The 19,754-nt window shown below is 31.0% G+C and overlaps 2 protein-coding genes across 3 annotated transcripts in view; one reads left to right on the top strand and one right to left on the bottom strand.

Annotated features, from left to right (window-relative positions):
* The window catches only part of LOC114332158 (phosphatidylinositol transfer protein alpha isoform), a 105,805-nt gene extending 95,189 nt beyond the window's left edge, over positions 1-10,616 (bottom strand). The window contains exons 1-2 of one of the 2 annotated variants that reach the window (XM_050645991.1): positions 10,454-10,616; positions 10,091-10,121 (exon numbers count right to left, since the gene is read on the bottom strand). In XM_050645991.1, coding sequence (XP_050501948.1) covers positions 10,091-10,121; positions 10,454-10,470 — 48 coding nt within the window. In that variant the 5' untranslated portion in view covers positions 10,471-10,616. The remainder of the gene's footprint in view (positions 1-10,090; positions 10,122-10,453) is intronic. The other variant, XM_050645990.1, reaches the window with a different exon arrangement.
* A 4,287-nt stretch (positions 10,617-14,903) lies between these two features.
* On the top strand, positions 14,904-18,377 carry LOC126881621 (S-adenosylmethionine sensor upstream of mTORC1). Its single transcript, XM_050645989.1, has one exon. The coding sequence runs from the start codon at positions 15,080-15,082 to the stop codon at positions 16,052-16,054; it is 975 nt and encodes a 324-aa protein (XP_050501946.1). The 5' UTR covers positions 14,904-15,079; the 3' UTR covers positions 16,055-18,377.
* The last annotated feature ends 1,377 nt before the right edge of the window (positions 18,378-19,754 follow it).

The raw sequence follows: 19,754 nt of genomic DNA, 5'->3' as shown, positions 1-19,754 counted from the left end.
TTACATGCAATATCTAAAATTGAACATCTGTCTACATGAATTGGACAGTCTTATAAAATTAAAACTATCAATGGAAAATTGTTTCACCAGTTTAAAAGTAATTATGTAAGTAAATAAGCTAATAATGAATGAAATTCCAAAATTTATAGCTAAATTGAATAAGCTTTCCATATATAAATTGCTTCGATGAGTTATATCCACATTATTTCATAATCATTTCATTTACTTTATTTATATATTCATTATCCAAAACAATATTTGTTAAAATTCTATACTAAAATCACAATAAGGATGCACTAGAAATAAACAAACCAAGACACATTGAATGTTATTAGGAGCACTCCTGAATCATGATTTACAATGTAGAAATATAAACGTTGTAATTCATGATTTGGGATTTACAGTAAATCATGATTTGGGAGTGCTCCTCATAACATTCAAGTGTCTTGGTTTGTTTATTTCTAGTGCATCTTTATTGTGAATTTAGTATAGTTAGGTACTGCAGAATAATTTTTTCTAAATATGATAAAAATATAATTAAAAAAATGCAACAACTTGTGAACTTATTCACATTTAACTGAATATTGAAAGGCTGCAACTATTGATAACTCTTTTGGCAAAGTATCAAAGTCCTATTTATAGATCAGAAATCTGAAACTTATAATGACAATTCAATAATTTATATAAGATTTATTCATGATTATAGTTTATAATAAACGGTATGTTTATGTTTATAAAGAATAATCCAGTAGACAATAAAAAAAACAGATATGAAACTTTTATTATCAAATGTGTAAATCTAAACAAAATCAACTAATTCTATGTTTATAATTTTTTATTGAAAGGATATTGGAAATATAATACAACAATTATATTTGTTTGCTGCAGCCTAAAATACCTAGGGAAAATTTTTCTTTAAATTTAAACAAATTTTAAGGAAAGAAAAAAATAAAATTTTCAGTGATCTATAAAGATGCTAGTCTGAATTGAGCGTATCTATGCTTAGAATATTTATTGTTTAATAAAATATTTTTCAACAAAAACAAAGTTCAGACTAAAATCTTTTTGGCTATTAAAATCAAAAATGAGAAAAATAAATAGGATCTGATATCTATAATGAATGTTAATATTCAATGAATAACAAGGTCTAGTAACCATAACCAGGAACAAACAATAATTACTTTTCATAGCAAGAATAAATTTAAAATGAAACCAAATAAAATCCCAAATAAATATTTATTAATTACATAACTATTCTAAATGGGAAATAAGCCACAATTTAACTAAAAAAGGATTTTATTAACGTTTTGACATCCAAATCGGATGGTGTTGTCAAAATACAAAATAATATTTAATAATATTAATATTTTGTATTTTGACAACGACGTCCAATTTGGATGTAGAAACGTTAATAAAATCATTTTTTAGTTAAATTGTGGCTTATTTCCCATTTAGAATAGTTAATTACAAAAATGCCACAAGGAAAAATAATAGCTTCAGAACAACAAATATTTATTGTTTTGCTCTTTAACTGAATAAGATATTCGAGGGATGTGTTATAGTCTAGGCGCCAGAGGGGTCACCGTGTCATATTCAATTCTGATGGACAAACTCAACGGTTTCTTATGGATTTTTGGCTGCTGATTACGAATTTCGAGGGGGGATTTCGATCCGAGTGGTCAAAAAATTGTTATAAACAATTTAATTGTTTATAAATTGTTTATAATGCTCTGGCTCATAAACTAAAAGGAATAGAAAAAAATGTTTCAAATAAAATTTGTTCCTTAATAAAAAACGAAGAAATAACCGTTTACTAAACTTAAATCCGACAATCAGAACTCAAGATATTGTAAAATTAGTGCACAATGCAAATTTCAAATTGCAAAATAAGTATTTTTCGAAGCTTTATCGATCGTAACTCGGCTTCTGCGCATGCAAATGAGTCTTAGAAGGTGTCGCTTTAAAGCTTAATTAACAGGCTTCCAAACAAAGTTTATTAAATTACTTGATCTTCATTTGTTTTAAAGTTATACCCGTTTGAAGTTACAATTTTCTTAAAAATATTGTACATTCATTTGTTTATAAGGGTTTCAAGCAAATTTGAGCTATAAACATTTATACTTTAATGAACAATAATGATAGAAAAACTCAAAAGGAACAATTTGAGGTTGTGAAAATGTTCATAAGTTTATTTTTGGCCAAGATGTCGATATTTTAATGGCGCGCGCTATGAGGCGCAAGATCGGCTCACCGCGTAAAGGTTCACGCGCTAACTTCTCGATGCAAATTATAATTTCTATGTATACATACGTTATCTTCATTTTTCATTTTTGAAGATCCTAATAAAATTTTATCATATATTTCTTATAATTAAATCATCATACTGTACCTCGTATCACCTTTCATTCTATTTACTTTGTCTTCTATTTTTTGCACTAAATGAGAAAAAAAAACATTTAAAACTAATATTTCAGAAGTATAACTAAAAAGTAAGTTGATATTATTTATTAGTACTATTTTTACAAACATTTTTTTCATGCATCTGCAAATCTGCAAAGAGATATAGAGGGAATGTCAGATTTTTTACATCTGCATAAGTTCTTAGCGAAATTTTAACAGTTACATGGTGGTACAAGTCTGTTCTTGTAGGCAGTAAAACTAAAACTTTTTGAGGCTTCAGAGTCTAATTATCTATATGATATCCATATAAAGTGGATCTAGTTCTTTTGCAGCATCATCAAGGCCCGTTAATTGTGTGTATGCCGCCACATCATAAATGCTCGTTTTATATGCAATGATGATGCTGCAAAAGAATTTGATCCATTTTTATATGGATATCACATATTGGCTCATTTACTTGCGTAGAAGCCGAGTTACGATCGATAAAGCGTCGAAGAATACATACTTACTTGACTGTGAGCCAATCTTGCGCCTCGTAGCGCGCCATTAAAATATCGACATCTTAGCCAAAAATAAACTTACGAACATTTTCGTAAGCTCAAATTGTTCCTTTTGAGTTGTTTTATCATTATTGTTAATTAAAGTATAAATGTTTATAGCTCAAGTTTGCTTGAAACCTTTATAAACAAATTAATGTACAATTTTTTTGAGAAAATTATAACTTCAAACGGGTATAACTTTAAAACAAATGAAGATCAAATAATTTAATAAACTTTGTTTGGAAGCCTCTTGATTAAGCTTTAAAAGGACACCTTATAGGGCTCATTTGCATGCGTAGAAGCCGAGTTACGATCGATAAAGCTTCGAAAAATACTTATTTTGCAATTTGAAATTTGCATTGTGCACTAATATTACAATATCTTGAGTTCTGATTGTCGGATTTAAGTTTAGTAAACGGTTATTTCTTCGTTTTTTATTAAGGAACAAATTTTATTTGAAACATTTTTTTCTATTTCTTTTAGTTTATGAGCCAGAGCATTATAAACAATTTATAAACAATTAAATTGTTTATAACAATTTTTTGACCACTCGGATCGAAATCCCCCCTCGAAATTCGTAATCAGCAGCCAAAAATCCATAAGAAACCGTTGAGTTTGTCCATCAGAATTGAAAATGACACGGTGACCTCTATTTGGCGCCTAGACTATTAATAGTTAATTATGATTAGTTGAAGCACCAACATATATAAACACTTATTAGGACTTCTATAACTACGTTTAGTCAGTATGTTAATTACTACCGAATCAGTTTCCTGAAGGTTTTCGATGTTTTATGTTTTCATAATACCTTCTACAAAAGTATCATTATATGATCAAAGGTTGAGGCAATTTACCAGATTAATAGAAATTAACTTAAAATTTTACATGCAATAACTAAAAATAAAAATCTGCGTAGCTACATGAATTGGACATTCTTATGAAAATAAATCCTAGCAATGGAAAAATTTTTCACTAGTTTAAAAGTAATTATGTAAGCAAATAAAATCAAAAAACTTATAGCCAAATTATATAAGCTTTCCACATATAAATTGCTTCAATGAGTTATACCATATTACAGTGGAACCTCGATAACTCAGATTAATCGGGACCGCGGCCGATCCGAGTTATCGAAAATCCGGGTTAGCCGGAGAATATGGTAAAAATTAATAAAATACGGTTGACTTACAGATAAACTCCGTTATAATTGAAATAACATGAAATATATAAATATATGTACAGTACTTGACATCTCAATTACTAAAAACACACAAACACAAAACTAAACAAACGGAAGTGAACAATACAAGACTCTGTACTACACACAATACAGTCACAATAGAAACGATCTTATGTTATTTAAGAACAGTGAAAACTAAGACCATTGTTTAAAAAAAAAATTTAAATAGTCTTTTAGTCTTTTTTAAACAATGCTAAGACAGTTTGAAATAAATAAAGGAATACTACAGGTGCCTGTTGTTTCCGATAATCCGAGAAAATGAATGTGGCTCTGCCACCATGTGCCATGAGTCACTTTTACTATCGTATAGTTCAAATTACACAAATACACATTATCTCTCAAATATTATATTACATACATTTTTATTGTTGAAATGTGTGTCTAATGAAAATCGGTCCAGGTTAGCCGGACTTCCGGGATATCGGGGCCGACTTATTGGTGTTCCACTGTATTTCACAATTATTTGATTTATTTTATTACTAAATTCATTCTCCAAAATAATATTTGTTAAAATACTAGTTACTGTGGAATAATTTCTTCTAAATATAATAAAATATTCTTTCTTTCTCTTTCTCCCCTTCCTTATACCCTTTCAGGTGTCAGATTTGGGTTAAGTTTAGCTCCATATTCACCCATCTCTTCCATTCTTTTCTGTCTTGTGCTATTAGTTTCATTTCTTCTAGCGTTTTCTGTTTTCCTGCTTCTACTATTTGCTGTATCCATTTTTTCCTCGGTCTGCCTTTTTTCTTTTTTGTAATATTCCTTGTTTCGTGAACTTTCCTTGTTAGTCTAATAGGTTTCATTCTCATTAGATGTCCATACCAGTTTAATTGTCTCTTTATTATTTTATACATTATAGGTTCCTGTTTAGTTATCCCTCTTATTGCCTCATTTCTTATTCTATCCCATTTGGTCTTTCCGGCTATAGCTCGTAGATGTCTCATCTCAATTGCATTTATCCTACTATTATGCTTTTTCTGTAAAGTCCAATTTTCGCTCGTATACAGTATCGTCGGTATCACAATCATATTATATATTTTAATTTTTGTTTCCTGGGACAATTCTTTTTTCCTCAGAACTGGCGCTAGTGCGTAGTACAGTTTGTTTAATTTTTTGGTTCTGTTTGTTATTTCGAGGTCTATTTTCCCATCATTGGTAATTATACTTCCAAGATAATCATATGCGGTAACTATTTCCAGTTGAGTATTTTTGCATTTTATATTTACTTCATTTTCTTCCTTTTCGCTGATGACCATTATTTTACTTTTCTCAATGTTTATTTCCATTTTTAATTTCTCTATTTTTTCTGTCCATATGTATATAAGTTTTTGCATTTTTGTCACGGAATCTGCTATAAGGACTATATCATCCGCATACAATAAGGCTTCTATTTTTATTGGCTGTAGTCTTTGGTATCCTATTGTTGTCTGTATTTGGTTCGTTCTTTCTCCAGTATTTCTAGTCAATTCATTCATGACTATTATGAATAGTAGCGGACTAAGACTGTCTTCTTGTTTGATACCTCTTTCCCAATTGAATTCTTCAGATCTTTCTCCTGCTATCTGTACACTCCCTTTTACTACTCTGTATATACTTTCAATTATTTTTATCAGTGTAATTGGTACTTTCATGTTCTGCAAGCATTTCCATATAATTTTTCTTTCTATAGAGTCGAATGCTGCCCTTAGATCTGTGAACGCTAGAATGAGCTTTCCCCCCGAGTCAATACTTCTGTCTATTATATTTCTAATGATGTAAATGTTATTGTTTGTCTGTCTTTCTGGTCTAAACGCTGCTTGTTCCTCTCCCAGTTCTTTTTCTACCTCTTGTCTTAGCCTCTTCTCTACTATTTTCGTGTATATTTTAAAACATACCGATGATAAACATATTGCTCTATAATTTTCGCAGTTGACGTGTTCTCCCTTTTTGTATATTGGCAAAGCTTACTTTGCCAGTCTTTTGGGATTTGCTGCTTTTCCCATGCCTCTTTGTTTTTTTTTTAACAACCAGTTTATCCCTTCTTCTCCCACGTACTTGACCATTTCCGGGTCTATGTCATCATCCCCTCCAGCTTTACCTATTTTTACGTTTGATACTTCCTGTATTACTTCTTCTCTACTTATTTGCTCTATTTCTTTGTTCTCGTTATCTTGATATATTTCATTTCTATCATCTATTGTTTCATTTCTAAATTTGTTTTCATAGTATTCTTTCCATACTTTAGCTATCTGTTCTGGATTTGTTTGGATTTGGTTTGTTGTATCCCTTACGGCTGTTATTTCTTTACGTTTTCCTTTCTTCATATGTCTGATTGTTGTCCAGAAGCTTCTATTATTTGTTACATAGTTTTCCTGTAATTCTTCTCCAAACTCTTCCCACGTCTTTGTTTTTGCTTTCCTTATGGTGTTTTTCGCTAATCGTCTCAGCCTTTTGTATTCTTCTTTATCTTCTTCCAGCTCGGTTTCAATGTATTTTTTCCATGCTATTTTCTTTTTCTTCACTGCTGTTTTAACTTCATTGTTCCACCATCTCGTTCTTTTATGGTGTTTGTTATGTTTTCTGATTCCACATATTTCTGTTGCTGTAGACTTTATGACTACTTTGAAGGCGTTCCATCTTTCCTCCAGTGTCCATGCTTCTTTTTGGTTTTCTAGTTGTCTTAATCTTCTATTTGTTTCTTTTTTGTAATGTTCACGCACCTGTTCTAATTTGAGCTTATTTACTTTTACTCTTTGGCAATCTTTTCTTTCCACCTCCTTTATTTTTTCATCCTCGAGTTTTGCAGTAACCATCCTGTGCTCTGTAGCTAGTTCCGGTTCCTTTTCAGTTAAGACGTTATGTATTTTATCTTCTAGGTTTCTCATATAAACTATATAATCTATAAAACTTTTCGCTCTTCTCTCTTCCGCCAAGAACGTATATTTGTCTTCCATGTTTTGGTTTGTAAATGTGTTTCCTATTAGTAGGTCATTTGCTTGGCAGAAGTCTAGCATTTTGACACCATTCCTGTTCAAACATTCCTCTCCGTATCTTCCAATGCATCCTAATCCTTGGTTGACATCCTTGCCCACTCTAGAATTCCAATCTCCTAAAATTTTGATTTTCTCTCTCGATTTTCTTAATTTGTCTAGTGCTCTTTGGAGTTCATTGTAGAATTTTGTCATCGTTTCTTCATCTCTGCCTTCAGTTGGTCCATATAATTGTATGAATCCTATTTTGTCTTTTAGGTCAATTTGGATTGTTATAATTCTAGATGATGATGTTTCATAGTATGTTATTCTTGGTTCTAGTCTCTTATTTACTATTATACCAACTCCTTTCTTTGCTCTTTGTCCCTGCGGTACTCCTGAATAATAATTGACTTAAGCCTACATTCTTGTGAAGTTTCGAAATGTTGAATTAAAAAATATGACTTCTACACAGTGTGTATTTTGAAATATGACTTTGTACAAACTTTTATTATTAAATGTGTAAATCTAAATAAAGTCAGCAATGTCTTGTATTTAATACTCTAATTGGGAAATAAGCCACAATTTAAGTTGAAAAATGATTTTATTGCTGTTTCGACTTCCACATTGAAAATCGTTGTTGAAATACAAAATATTAATGTATGTAAAAAATTAATAAATTAATAACAAAATAATTAATAATAAATTAATCAATATGACAATATTAAAATGACCATTATTTCTGAAGTGGAAGTTGAAACAACAATAAAATCATTTTTCAACTCAAGTTGTGCCTAATTTCCCAATTAGAATAGTAAAGTACATAAGATGCCACAAAGAAATAGCTTCAGAACAATATTTGTTTGATGTTTATAATTTTTTTTGAAGATATTCTTCTTTAGCGGCGAATCGATTGAGGGTAAAATTTGATTGATCCGCGCGCATGCGCACACCGACAGTATGGTATTAGTCATTATACGGGCTCTGATTGGGTGTTGAAATTTTGAAATGATCTGTCAATAATTGTTCAATATGGAGGTTATCGGTAAACAAAAATATTGTATAATATTAATTTTTATTGATGTGTGGACAGAAATAAAATCAAATTTATAATTATAGTGACTTTTTAAATAGTTTTGAAAAGCCGCAGGTACGTAATTCTAAATGTTTCAGTTGGAAATACCTAATAGTTTCAATACCTATCTATTTGGAAAATGTAAACAAAATAATGTAGTTATTCTTTTTCTCATGATCATCTTTCAGTGCGTCACAGTTTTCGATTTCTTTCTAACGCATTAAATTGTATGTGACAGAAAAAAGGCACGTCAGTGATTACTTTGGTAATTGTTCTAGTTCTGTGGTTATTCTGGTTGTCGATATATGGCGCCATAATAAAAAAATATTTTTTTTTAATTAGATAATAATATTACAAATATAATCTGTATAATTTATAAGACTATACAAATCAATGAAAATACCATTTTATAAATGCAAGAAACACATTTGATTTGTTTTTATCCCAAATTGAAAATAAAATGTGACAACTGTCAGATTTAACTAAAATGTCATGTTAGAATAAATGTCATAAATGTGTATTATCACGGACTTACCCTTTTTCCTATCATTTGTTACGCACTGAAAAATGATCATGAAAAAGACAATACCTATTAGTAGGCAATGCATTAATTTACATAATCTGATTACGAACAAACTTTCTACAAATCTTCATCTCATATATATCGTTTTCTTACTCTATATTTTGTTGTATTTTATTTCGACAAAAATCAAACTAATAATTTTTAAATTCATATAAATTTATGGTGTAAACGTTTAGTTTGTGTATATTCCCACATGACGTATACGCGAATGTGGTGCAGTTTGAAATGCCGTCAACTTTCGTATGGCGCGGTAGACGTGAATTGGGTTCAAGCCCCAAGCAAGTAATTATTTTTTTATTTTTTTTTATAGATTTTATGATTGTAAGTATATTATTATATAATTTTTGAAGATATTCTTCTTTTTTGAAAGTGGTAGATAAGAAAGTTAGTTTGATTTTTAAATAAAATAAGTACAAATAACCTTTTAAGTATATTTACTTCGTTTAAATTACCTATTATATAATAGAAGAATATCTTCTTACGTGCGTACAAAGTACACACACACATTCTTTTTATTGAAAGTTTATTGAAAATAATGTATTGCAACAAAAATTATTTAGTTTACTATATCCTAAGTCCTAAAATCCCCGGAAAATTGAAAATTTTTCTTAATATTAAAACAAATTTTAAGGGTTGAAAAAAATAAAATAGGTTGTGGATGGGTTAACAGAATATTTTCAATACAAAAATTCAAGAGTTTAGAATAAAATCTGTTCAACTAGAAAGATGAAAACTACTGAAAGGAAAAGCTTTTTGGCTAGTTAAATTAAAAAAGAAAAACTGAGAAAAATAAAGAGGATGTAGAACTTTAATAGTCAATGGATAACAAGGTCTAGTAACAACTAGAAACAAACCATAACTACTTTTTATAGCTAGAATAAAATGTAAAATGTGAAATGAATAAATGTATTATAATGATTGTTTATTGTTTTGTTCTTTAACTGAATAAGATATTCGAGGGATGTGTTAATAGCTAATTATGATTAATTGAAGCACTAACATATACAAAAGCTTATTAGGACTTCTATAGCTACATTTAGTCTTGTATGTTAATTACTACCAAATCAGTTTCCTGAAGGTTTTCATTATGGTTATGTTTTTATAATCATAGGTTGGACAAAAGTATCATTATATGATCAAAGGTTAAGGCAATTTACTAGATTAACTTAAAATTTTACATGCAATAGTTAAAATTGAAGATCAGCCTACATGAACTGGACCTTCTTATAAAATTAAAACTATCAATGGGAATTTTTTTCACAAAAGTAATTATGTAAGCAAATAAACTAATAATGAATGAAAGCTCACCTCTTCGACTGTGAGGGGTAGGGTCACACGGCTGAAAAATAGAAAAATGGTAATTAGTATATCAGAAATCAAATTTATTCAATGCCATCCCAAGCATCCAAGGTCTTATAGTAAAAATCGGTAAACTATATTATAAATAATCACAAATACACTTGCATTCGAGTAAATACAAGGTTCTCAGCGAATTTCGGAGTTCTAAGGTTACATACGAGGTTTGCAGAAATCTGACACCCAAAAAATTGATAAAAGTGACACTTGTGCAGGGTTAAAATCCCTCCTGACAACCTCTGGTTTTATAACTTAAAATTTGTTATTCCAGCCGTCAAATAAGTGCTGTAGGTTAATAATATTTATTGTACTTACTATTCTTTAATCAGCATGTTTTCTTTGCTGCAATTTTAACTATTAAACATGCAAAATTTCCTGGCACACACTGACTAATGAATCACTACTTGAAACGAGTGGACCGGCGCAAGCTCGGTGACGCAATGGTGTGACGTCAATTTCTACACTTGTCATCGTCTCGATGTGTCAAAATCCATACTGTTCAAAATACATACTATGGATAATTTTTTCCATAAATGTTATTTGATATTTCGAATTGTTAATTGCTAAATTGCTAATAATTATTGAAAATATATGCATTCAATTAAAACAAACGAATGACCTGTGTAACAGAATTATAAATAAATTAAATTGAATTTTTTAAATAAAAGAAAGAGTATGAAACGTAATAACTATTATAAATACTTTTAAAAATCTAAACAATTTTTGTTTGTTAATTTGTTAGATTTTGTCTAACCTGCTGCCATTAAAAAGTAAAAAATAATTAGGTGCGTTCGCGGGAGCCTGTCGACGACTAGTCGGCGACAAATTAGCAGCAAAACGCATGCGCACTTTAAAATGATATAATTAATATCGTTAATAGATAAATATACAAGGCATATTTACCTCGTATAATTTAATAATTAGTTATTAATATTAATTAAAAGTAAATATACCTTGTTTATTTATCTATTAACGATATTATTTATATTAAATGAGGTTAGAAATTGTCGTCGACAATTTGTCAACTGTACCCGCGAACGCACCTGTCACAAAAAGTCAAAAATACAAAATTTAACCACAACAGTGTTGCCAATAGAAGGGAAATTTCCGTTGTTGTGGGAATTTTTAACAAAAGGGAACTCAAATGGAATTTTTATTCCAGTTCAAATTGTAAGAAAATTGCAAAAAAGAGTGTGTGCGCGTGTGTGTGTGTGTACATATGTTCGGTCTTAAGAAGTTATACTTTTTTGGAGTCATTAAAAAATAGTTTTTAATTGCATGCAAATAATTAATTAGAATCTGGAAAAGGATAGTTAACACACAGTTTAGATTTGAAAAATTAAATATTTTTTTATTTACATATAAAATTTGTTATTTTTCTTCTTGTTGATGTGTCTAATAAGTAGTGTGATGTTACTGCCTTCTAGGTCGTAATTAATTAAAACTCTCTTCTTAGTTCAAATACATTATATTATTTACACTCAACTCCATCAATGACTAACCATAACAATCTGTTTACATATATCAGTAGCGACCTACCTTACATTAATTAAATACTGAGTACAATAATCTTTCTCCACCGAGTTAATGTTTATATACACATTTAAATAATAACAAAACATGACAATTCAATGTTACTTGCGGTTATTGATACAAGAACAGATACTACATGGATTAATGACTTTGAATGAGTTTTAAACATATTTTGTACAGGGTGATATTATAATACCACACCGTGACAAATGTTAGCGATCATCATGGCAATCTCTATTTTATCTGCAGCAGCGCTGAAAAACTGCACAGATGTTATGTTGTGTTGAACAAGGTTCTTAAGTTCTTTTAACCAGGATGTTCCTCTTCTTTCTGGACCTCGCTTTCCAAATACCTTTCCTTGCAGGATAGCTTGTAGGAGGGCATATCTGGATTTATTTCGCATAATGTGTTCAAAGTAATCTTTCGAGATTTAGTGGTGGTTAATACCTCTCGGTTCTTCTTCAATCTTCTGAGAATATCCTCATTTGTGACCAGGTCAGTCCTCGGGATTTTAAGAAGTCTATGATATAGCCACATCTCAAATGCTTCTAATCTTCCGCACATATCTTCGTTCAAGGTCCATAATTCAACGCCATAAAAAGGACAGTGAAGACGTAGGTATCATAGCTGAATTCTTACTTTTATACCAAGAGAAAGGTTGTGGCTCTTGAAAAAGGCCCCATACGGTTGAAAGTTGATCTAGCTGTTCAAGTTCGCGCTCTTATCTTATCTGAAGAATGTAGTGCTTCACTCTTTCTAAAGGGGTTTGGTTGATGTAGTTGACCTTCTGTTATTTTTCTTGCTAATGATTATAAGCTTTGTCTTCTTTACATTTATATTGAGTCCATACTGTTGAATGTAATACAGTTGAGTGTTGAGTCTAGGGTTCTTTACCCGTGCGTCATCATTTAATAAAGCATACGAAATAAGTAGCAAATTTACTATAAACGCAACAGCAAGTGACAAAAGTGGCTACTGCTGCGATCACGGGTTATATTAAAAAATTTGACGTTATAGTCCGTTCTTTAATGGTAAAATATTGCAAAACCTCTAAATTTTAAAGAACCGCTTGGATTAACATGAAATTTGGCATACACATAGCTAACAAGTCAAAGAAAAAAAGTGATATTGTGCCGATATGTGCTTTTGCCCTAGGGGTGGTTCTCACCCCCTCTTGGGGGTGAAAAAATATTCGTCCAAAGAAAGTCAGGCAATGGATAAACTGGCTAATTTTAAGTAACTTTTGTTCCATAGAGTTTTTTCACTAAGTAAATACTTTTCGAGTTATTTGGCAGTGAATATGTTCATTTTTTCAACAAAACAACCACACTTTTAGACGGTTTTTCGCAAATAACTCAAATAGTGAGTATTTTGTCGAAAAAACATTCTTAGCAAAAATATAGCCTGTAAAAAATTTTAAAAAATGGTGTATATATCACGTCTCCACACCTAGTAGAAGCAGAGTTATAGCTAATGAAAAATAGGTTCATATTCGTCAAATTCCAAATGGAATACTTTAACGCGAAATAACCAAAAATGAAGCACATTTCGGGGAAAACTCATTACAACTTATTTAAAGTGTTTAAAAAAAGCTTCATTTTTGTTTTATAAAAAAAATTGTAGCATCAAAATTAAACAAGTTACGCCCAAAATAAAGTTAGTCCCTTTTGGTTTTGGTAAAAAAATCAAGAAAATCACCCCTAATTAGTATCTTAAATGAACTTAATCGTTACGACTTCACAAGTTTCTTGACTCGTGTATATATTGTTTATATGATCTGTAAGTTTCATCGGTTCAAAGTCCTTATTATTGAAAGGGCTGTAGTTAAAAGGGGTTGAACGAGTCACTGATCACGAATGTATGCAAATTTAGAAACACCAAATCTCAATAAATTTTTGTCTAACAGAAAAACAAAAAAATACATGATATTCAGAAAAACAAATCTGACTTTTTTTGTTTTTCGAGATTTTTGGTATCTCTAACAATTTTTAAGTTATTTTGAAAAAAAGTATATTTTTCAAAATTTAAATTTGTAAAAATTTTACTTTGAAACCAAATTTTTTCACAAATAAGCACTTTAAATCGATGAAACTTACAGATCATATAAACACAATATAAGTAAAATAATTTGTGGAGCGGTAACGATTAATTTCATTTAAGTTGCTAATTATGGGGTTGATCTTCCAGATTTTTTTTTGCAAAAACAAAATGGACCAACTTTATTTTGAGCGTAACTTGCTTAAATTTAATGCTAGAAACTTTTTGTAAAAACAGAAATAAACCTTTTTTTAAATACTTTAAAAAAGTTATAATGGGTTTTTCCCAAAAAGTGCTTAATTTTTTGGATATTTCACGTCGAAATATTCTATTTGAAATTTGGTGAATATGAATCTATTTTTCATTAGCTATAACTCTGGTTCTACGAGATCCAGAGACCTAACATGTACACCATTTTTTTATTTTTTTATAGGCTATATTTTTGCTAAGAACATTTTTTCAAGAAAATACTTACTTTTTGAGTTATTTGAGAAAAACCGTCTAAAAATGTGATTATTTTGTTGAAAAATGAACATATTCACTCGCAAATAACTCGAAAAGTGTTGACTTAGCGAAAAAGCTCTATAGAACAACATGTACTTAAAATTAGTCAGTTTACCCATTTCCGGACCTATTTTGGACATATATTGTTTCAGCCCCAAGAGGGGGTGAAAGTCACCCCCAGGACAAAAGCACAAATCGGCACAATATCACTTTTTTCTTTGACATGTAAGCTATACGTATGCCAAACTTCATGTCAATCCAAGCGGTTCTTTAAAATTTAGAGAAAAAACCGTGAAAGAATGGACTATTACGTTATCTTAAAATAACAAACATATAAAGTCAGAATTTTGTGATAGTTTTAAGTGTAACCTGAATATTACTCTAAAATCTTGAATAAGAGCCTCCATTTTTTTTTATTGCAGATTTGGATTCCTTATTACGTAAAAATAATGGCGCTATATTCGGAAAAAACGATTGTTGAAAATGGAAAATTGATTAAAAAATGGAAAGTTCCACCTAAATGGAAAACTTAACATAACTTTTTTTTGGTTTTAGAACCTATTCTTCACACAACCCAAAATAGGTTCCCATAACGCTTAAGTAACTGCAAATTTAGCACCCTTGCCCCCCTACTATAAGGTAAGTTGAGGGAACAAGCTTGTTTGAAGGTTGGCAACACTGGGTCAACCTGCTGTCACTTAAATAAAAATAAATATGTCAAAAATCCAAAATTTAACCAAAGGGAAAGTCAGAGCAAAAAGAAATCCTTAGAAACTCGGTAAAAATAAATATAATCCCTTGGATTTTGTGAATCAATTTATAAGCTTGATGTAAGTGCTACAACCTGTTGATGTTTATGTCACAAATATGGTTTTAAAGGAACACATAGAATTGGCAAATTTTGTCAAAAATGTGCATGAGGAACTTCGTGAAAACTCAAAATTAATTGGAATTGAAGCTGCCTGGAACCAACACTGCCAAAATACAGAAAAATTAAAACAATATGCTGCAGCCATGAAAGAACTAGCCACAAATCATTGGCAAAACTCTTCCAAAGATGGTGAAAATATTTCAAGAATTTCCTGGGTGTATAGAGCCTGTTTGGATTACTTTAATAAAGATATTTTAGTACTTCGAAATAAAGAGATGGACATCATGAAAAAACTAAACGTAAATGGAGATAATACTTTTCAAGCAATTATTGTGAACAACAAATGGACATTATTAGATGTTGGTAGTTGTTATAATCCATTTACGGTTTTTGAAGAGTTTGTTGTTACAGCTGTAGATATTGCACCAGCTTTAGGCAGTGTGTTTAAATGTGATTTTATTAATGTTAAAGCGGATCAGAAACTAAATTCTGAAAATAATGAGATTATAGCACTCCCAAAAGACTATTTCGACATTATCGTATTCAGTTTATTTTTAGAATACTTACCTTCTCCAGCACAAAGAAAGCTATGCTGTGAAAAAGCCTACAAACTTCTGGCTCCAGAAGGTATTTTAATAATAATTACACCAGATTCAAATCATGTAGGGTCAAATGCGAAATATATAAAATCGTGGAGATTTGTTTTAGCAAATATGGGATTTTCAAGGATAAAGTACGAGAAGTTGAAACACATTCACTGTATGGTATTTCGTAAGGTTCCTGTTAAAGGTATTACCCAAAGATGGGCTGAAATTCACAAAGCAGAACAAGCTTTTGATGAAATTTATATTCCACAAGATTTTAAAAAGAAACCACAACAGTCGGATAGTTTTAATAATGTAAAAGAACTTACAGTAGAAGACATAGTGACTTTAAATAATGAACTACCATTTTGTGATACATTTGATTAGATTGTTCAAAACTGAGAAAGGGCAGAATAAATTTGAAAGCAAGGCTACCCTTGGTTTTAAAATGTTTTATAATATTGCTGGTCTGAAATAAGAATGACGTAACTGCAAAAAGCCAAATTTCTCAGGAGAGCAAAAAACGATTTTTAAATATTTAAATCATCATTCTCTTTGCCTTATCCCTATGCGGGGTCGGCTTCCCTAATTGCATTTCTCCACACAATTCTATCTTGGGTCATATCAATGTTAATCCCGTTTACCAACATGTCCTGCCTTATCGCCTCCCCCCAGGTCTTCTTTGGTCTTCCTCTCCTACTCCTTCCAGGAATTTGCATTTCAGCTATTATTCGTATTGGGTGATTAACATCTCGACATTGAACATGACCAAACCATCTTAACCTATGCTCTCATTTTGGCATCAATTGGTGCCACACCTAGACTTCCCCTAATATACTCATTTCTAATTTTATCATTCTTTGTCGCTCCACTCATCTATCTCAGCATTCTCATTTCCGCCACATGCATTCGTTGTTCCTCTTTCTTTTTCACTGCCCAACATTCAGTTCCGTACATCATAGCCGTTCTTATGGCTGTTTTATAGAATTTTCCCTTCAGTTTCTTTGGAATTTTTCTGTCACACAACACACCACTCGCTTCTTTCCACTTCATCCATCCAGCCCTAATTCTACTGCATGCATCTCCATCTATTTCTCCATTACTCTGTAATACCGATCCTAGGTACTTAAAAACTATTGCTTTTCACAATCATTTCACCATCCAAAGATACCATTTTATTTGTAGTAGCTCCATCTTTAAATGAACATTCCAAATACTCTGTTTTTGTCCTACTAAGTTTTAAACCTTTTTCCTCCAGAGCTCGTCTCCACTGTTCCAGTTTTTGTTCTAAGTCTCTTTCACTATTTCCTACTAACACGACATCATCAGCATACATTAAGCACCATGGAATGTTACCCTGTAGTTTTGCTGTTATCTGGTCCAAAACTAATGAGAATAAATACGGACTAAGCACAGAGCCTTGGTGCAATCCTACTTTCACATGAAATTTATCAGTCTCTCCCACATCTGTCCTAACACTAGTCGTTACTCCCTCATACATATCCCTCACAAACTTTACATATTCACCAGGGACTCCTTTCTTATCGAGTGCCCACCAGAGAATCTCTCGAGGAACTCTATTATATGCTTTCTCAAGATCAATGAATACCATATGACCATTTGTTTCTTTACTCCTGTATTTTCCATCAACTGCCTTATAATGAAAATTGCATCTGTTGTTGATCTACCCTGCATAAAGCCAAATTGATTCCCGGATATTTCAGTCTTTTCACGTATCTGTCTATCAATTTTTTAAATATTTAAAATAGGGATTAAATGAGTAATCGTTGAGGAGCATCGGTATGGCGTTTATTCTTACAATGATGGCTTTTATTTTTATCCGTATTGGTTCGAATTTCGTTATCTTAATTTAATCCCCCCATTATCAACACTTTTTACAGTTGCGTCATTCTTCATCTAAAAATTTTTAAATATTTAAAATAGTAATTAACACGTTGACGGACAAAACATCTATACACGTCTAATTCCCATTGATGTAATGTGACACAACATCTATAGACGTTGCATTTTTCCCTATTTTACTGTGCGAAATATATATAGTGTCACAACACTTGCTTATACATTTGACCCACTGTCCGTCAATGTGTTAAATAAAGAGTAACCGTCTGGAGCATCGGCATGGCGTTTATTCTTACAATGATGGCTTTTAGTTTCATCCCTATTGGTTCGAATTTCATTATGTTAATTTAATCACCCCATTTTCAACCCTATCTACAGTTGTGTCATTCTTGATCTTAAAATTTTTCTGTACAAACAAACTATTTTTAAATATTTAGTATGCTGTTTATTCTTACAGCGATGGCTTTTATTTTCATCCCCATTGGTCCGAATTTCATTATCTTTATTTAGTTCCCCCATTTGCAACCCTATTTAGAGTTGCGTCATTATTCATCTGAAACAAGGTCTAAAATGGTGCATATTTCAATACGACGCAACTACCCTGTAGCGACTCAGCACATAGTTACAGTTCTGTTACTTTTGTATCATCTGTTAAACAGTATTTTAGAAGGTAATTATGCAATAAACAGTAATTGACAAAATTTGCATTTACGTCATTCCCATTCCAGACCGGCAATATGATGAGTGTCACTTAAAATGACAAAAATTGGAATAAATACCAAGAGAAATGTAAAAAATATGTAATTTATTATGTACAGATAATTTTAATAAACAAAATTTTAAGCAATAACTGATCTTTAAATCACATTTCTTCTTAATTCTATCCTACCCCATCTTTTGTCATTGAAACACTTTTACCAATCTGCCCTTATTAGGCAGTATATTTTACCAAATGTACTGCCTAATAGAGGCAGTAATGAAAAAAGATATTGACAAAAAATATATTATAATCTGATGGTTTCACCTTTGAAATTATGAAAATTGTGTAAAGATTGGACTTCTCATTGTACAACAACTGTAAAGATTTTTATTCTCCATAAACTTTTGGGGCTTATAAATAATAATTGGTCAATATAGGTATATATATATATATATATATATATATATATATATATATATATATATATATATATATATATATAAGATTATGGTATTCTTGACTGTATATTCAAAAATTATATATATTTGTGGGCCAAAATAGACTGCATCCTCAAGAATCACTGCTTGATATATATATATATATATATATATATATATATATATATATATATATATATATATATATATATATATATATATATATACCGTTTTTTAAGCGTCAACGCTCTTCCGGTAGGGATCTATGGAGGAGTGTCACCGAGCCGCAAGCCCTTATCCCTTGCCGTACTGCTCCTCCATAGGCCGATCAGACACCAGCTTATTCCAGACCAAGTCGTAGATTCTTTTTAGAATTTTAGACTACGACGTCAGCCTTTTTATTTTTCTATTCACCGGGCTGGGGCACGAACCTCGACCGCATATCCACTATAGATTTGTCAGTCGTGCGCCTCAGTCCGCTTGGCTAATCTGATCGATTAATTGGTGAATATACATTACCTTAATTACTGTGATACCTGAATAGACATATATTTTAGAACAAGGTTCATAGTAGACAAAAGAATCAAGAGCTTTGTAACCAACTTCAAAGCATAGGTATACCCAATTTGGTTCAGTTTGGCAAAACAAGAAACGGAAGTTCTCTTAACAAAGCTTTTAAAGCAAATATTGCTAAACATAATGAGTTTGTTAAAAAATAGATAGGTATATCCTTAGCACACTTATAAGAGATGCCGTATGTTTTTTGGCCAAACAAGAATTAGCGTTTCGTGGTCATTTTGAGGGCGACGACTCTGACAATCGAGGCAATTACAGGGAATTGTTAAGTTGATACAGTAGCGATCAACAGGTAGCAAAAACGCGTTCCAAGATTGCGGCTGTAATTTTGAATATTTTTTCAAAATATTTGGCACACGTATTCGTAGGTAATATAATAAAGAATGGCGGTACAGAGCCCAATTTGAAAAATATATTAATATGTGGAAATTACTCTGTAATTAAATACAATATTAAAACGAGCCTGTACCGCCATTAAGAAGAACAAAAAAATACACTTTCTTCAAATAAACTT

This window comes from Diabrotica virgifera, chromosome 3, assembly GCF_917563875.1.
Source record: "Diabrotica virgifera virgifera chromosome 3, PGI_DIABVI_V3a".
NCBI lineage: Eukaryota > Metazoa > Arthropoda > Insecta > Coleoptera > Chrysomelidae > Diabrotica > Diabrotica virgifera.
Note: the sequence above shows the minus strand (reverse complement) of the source record. Positions and strands in the feature narration are given on the sequence as shown.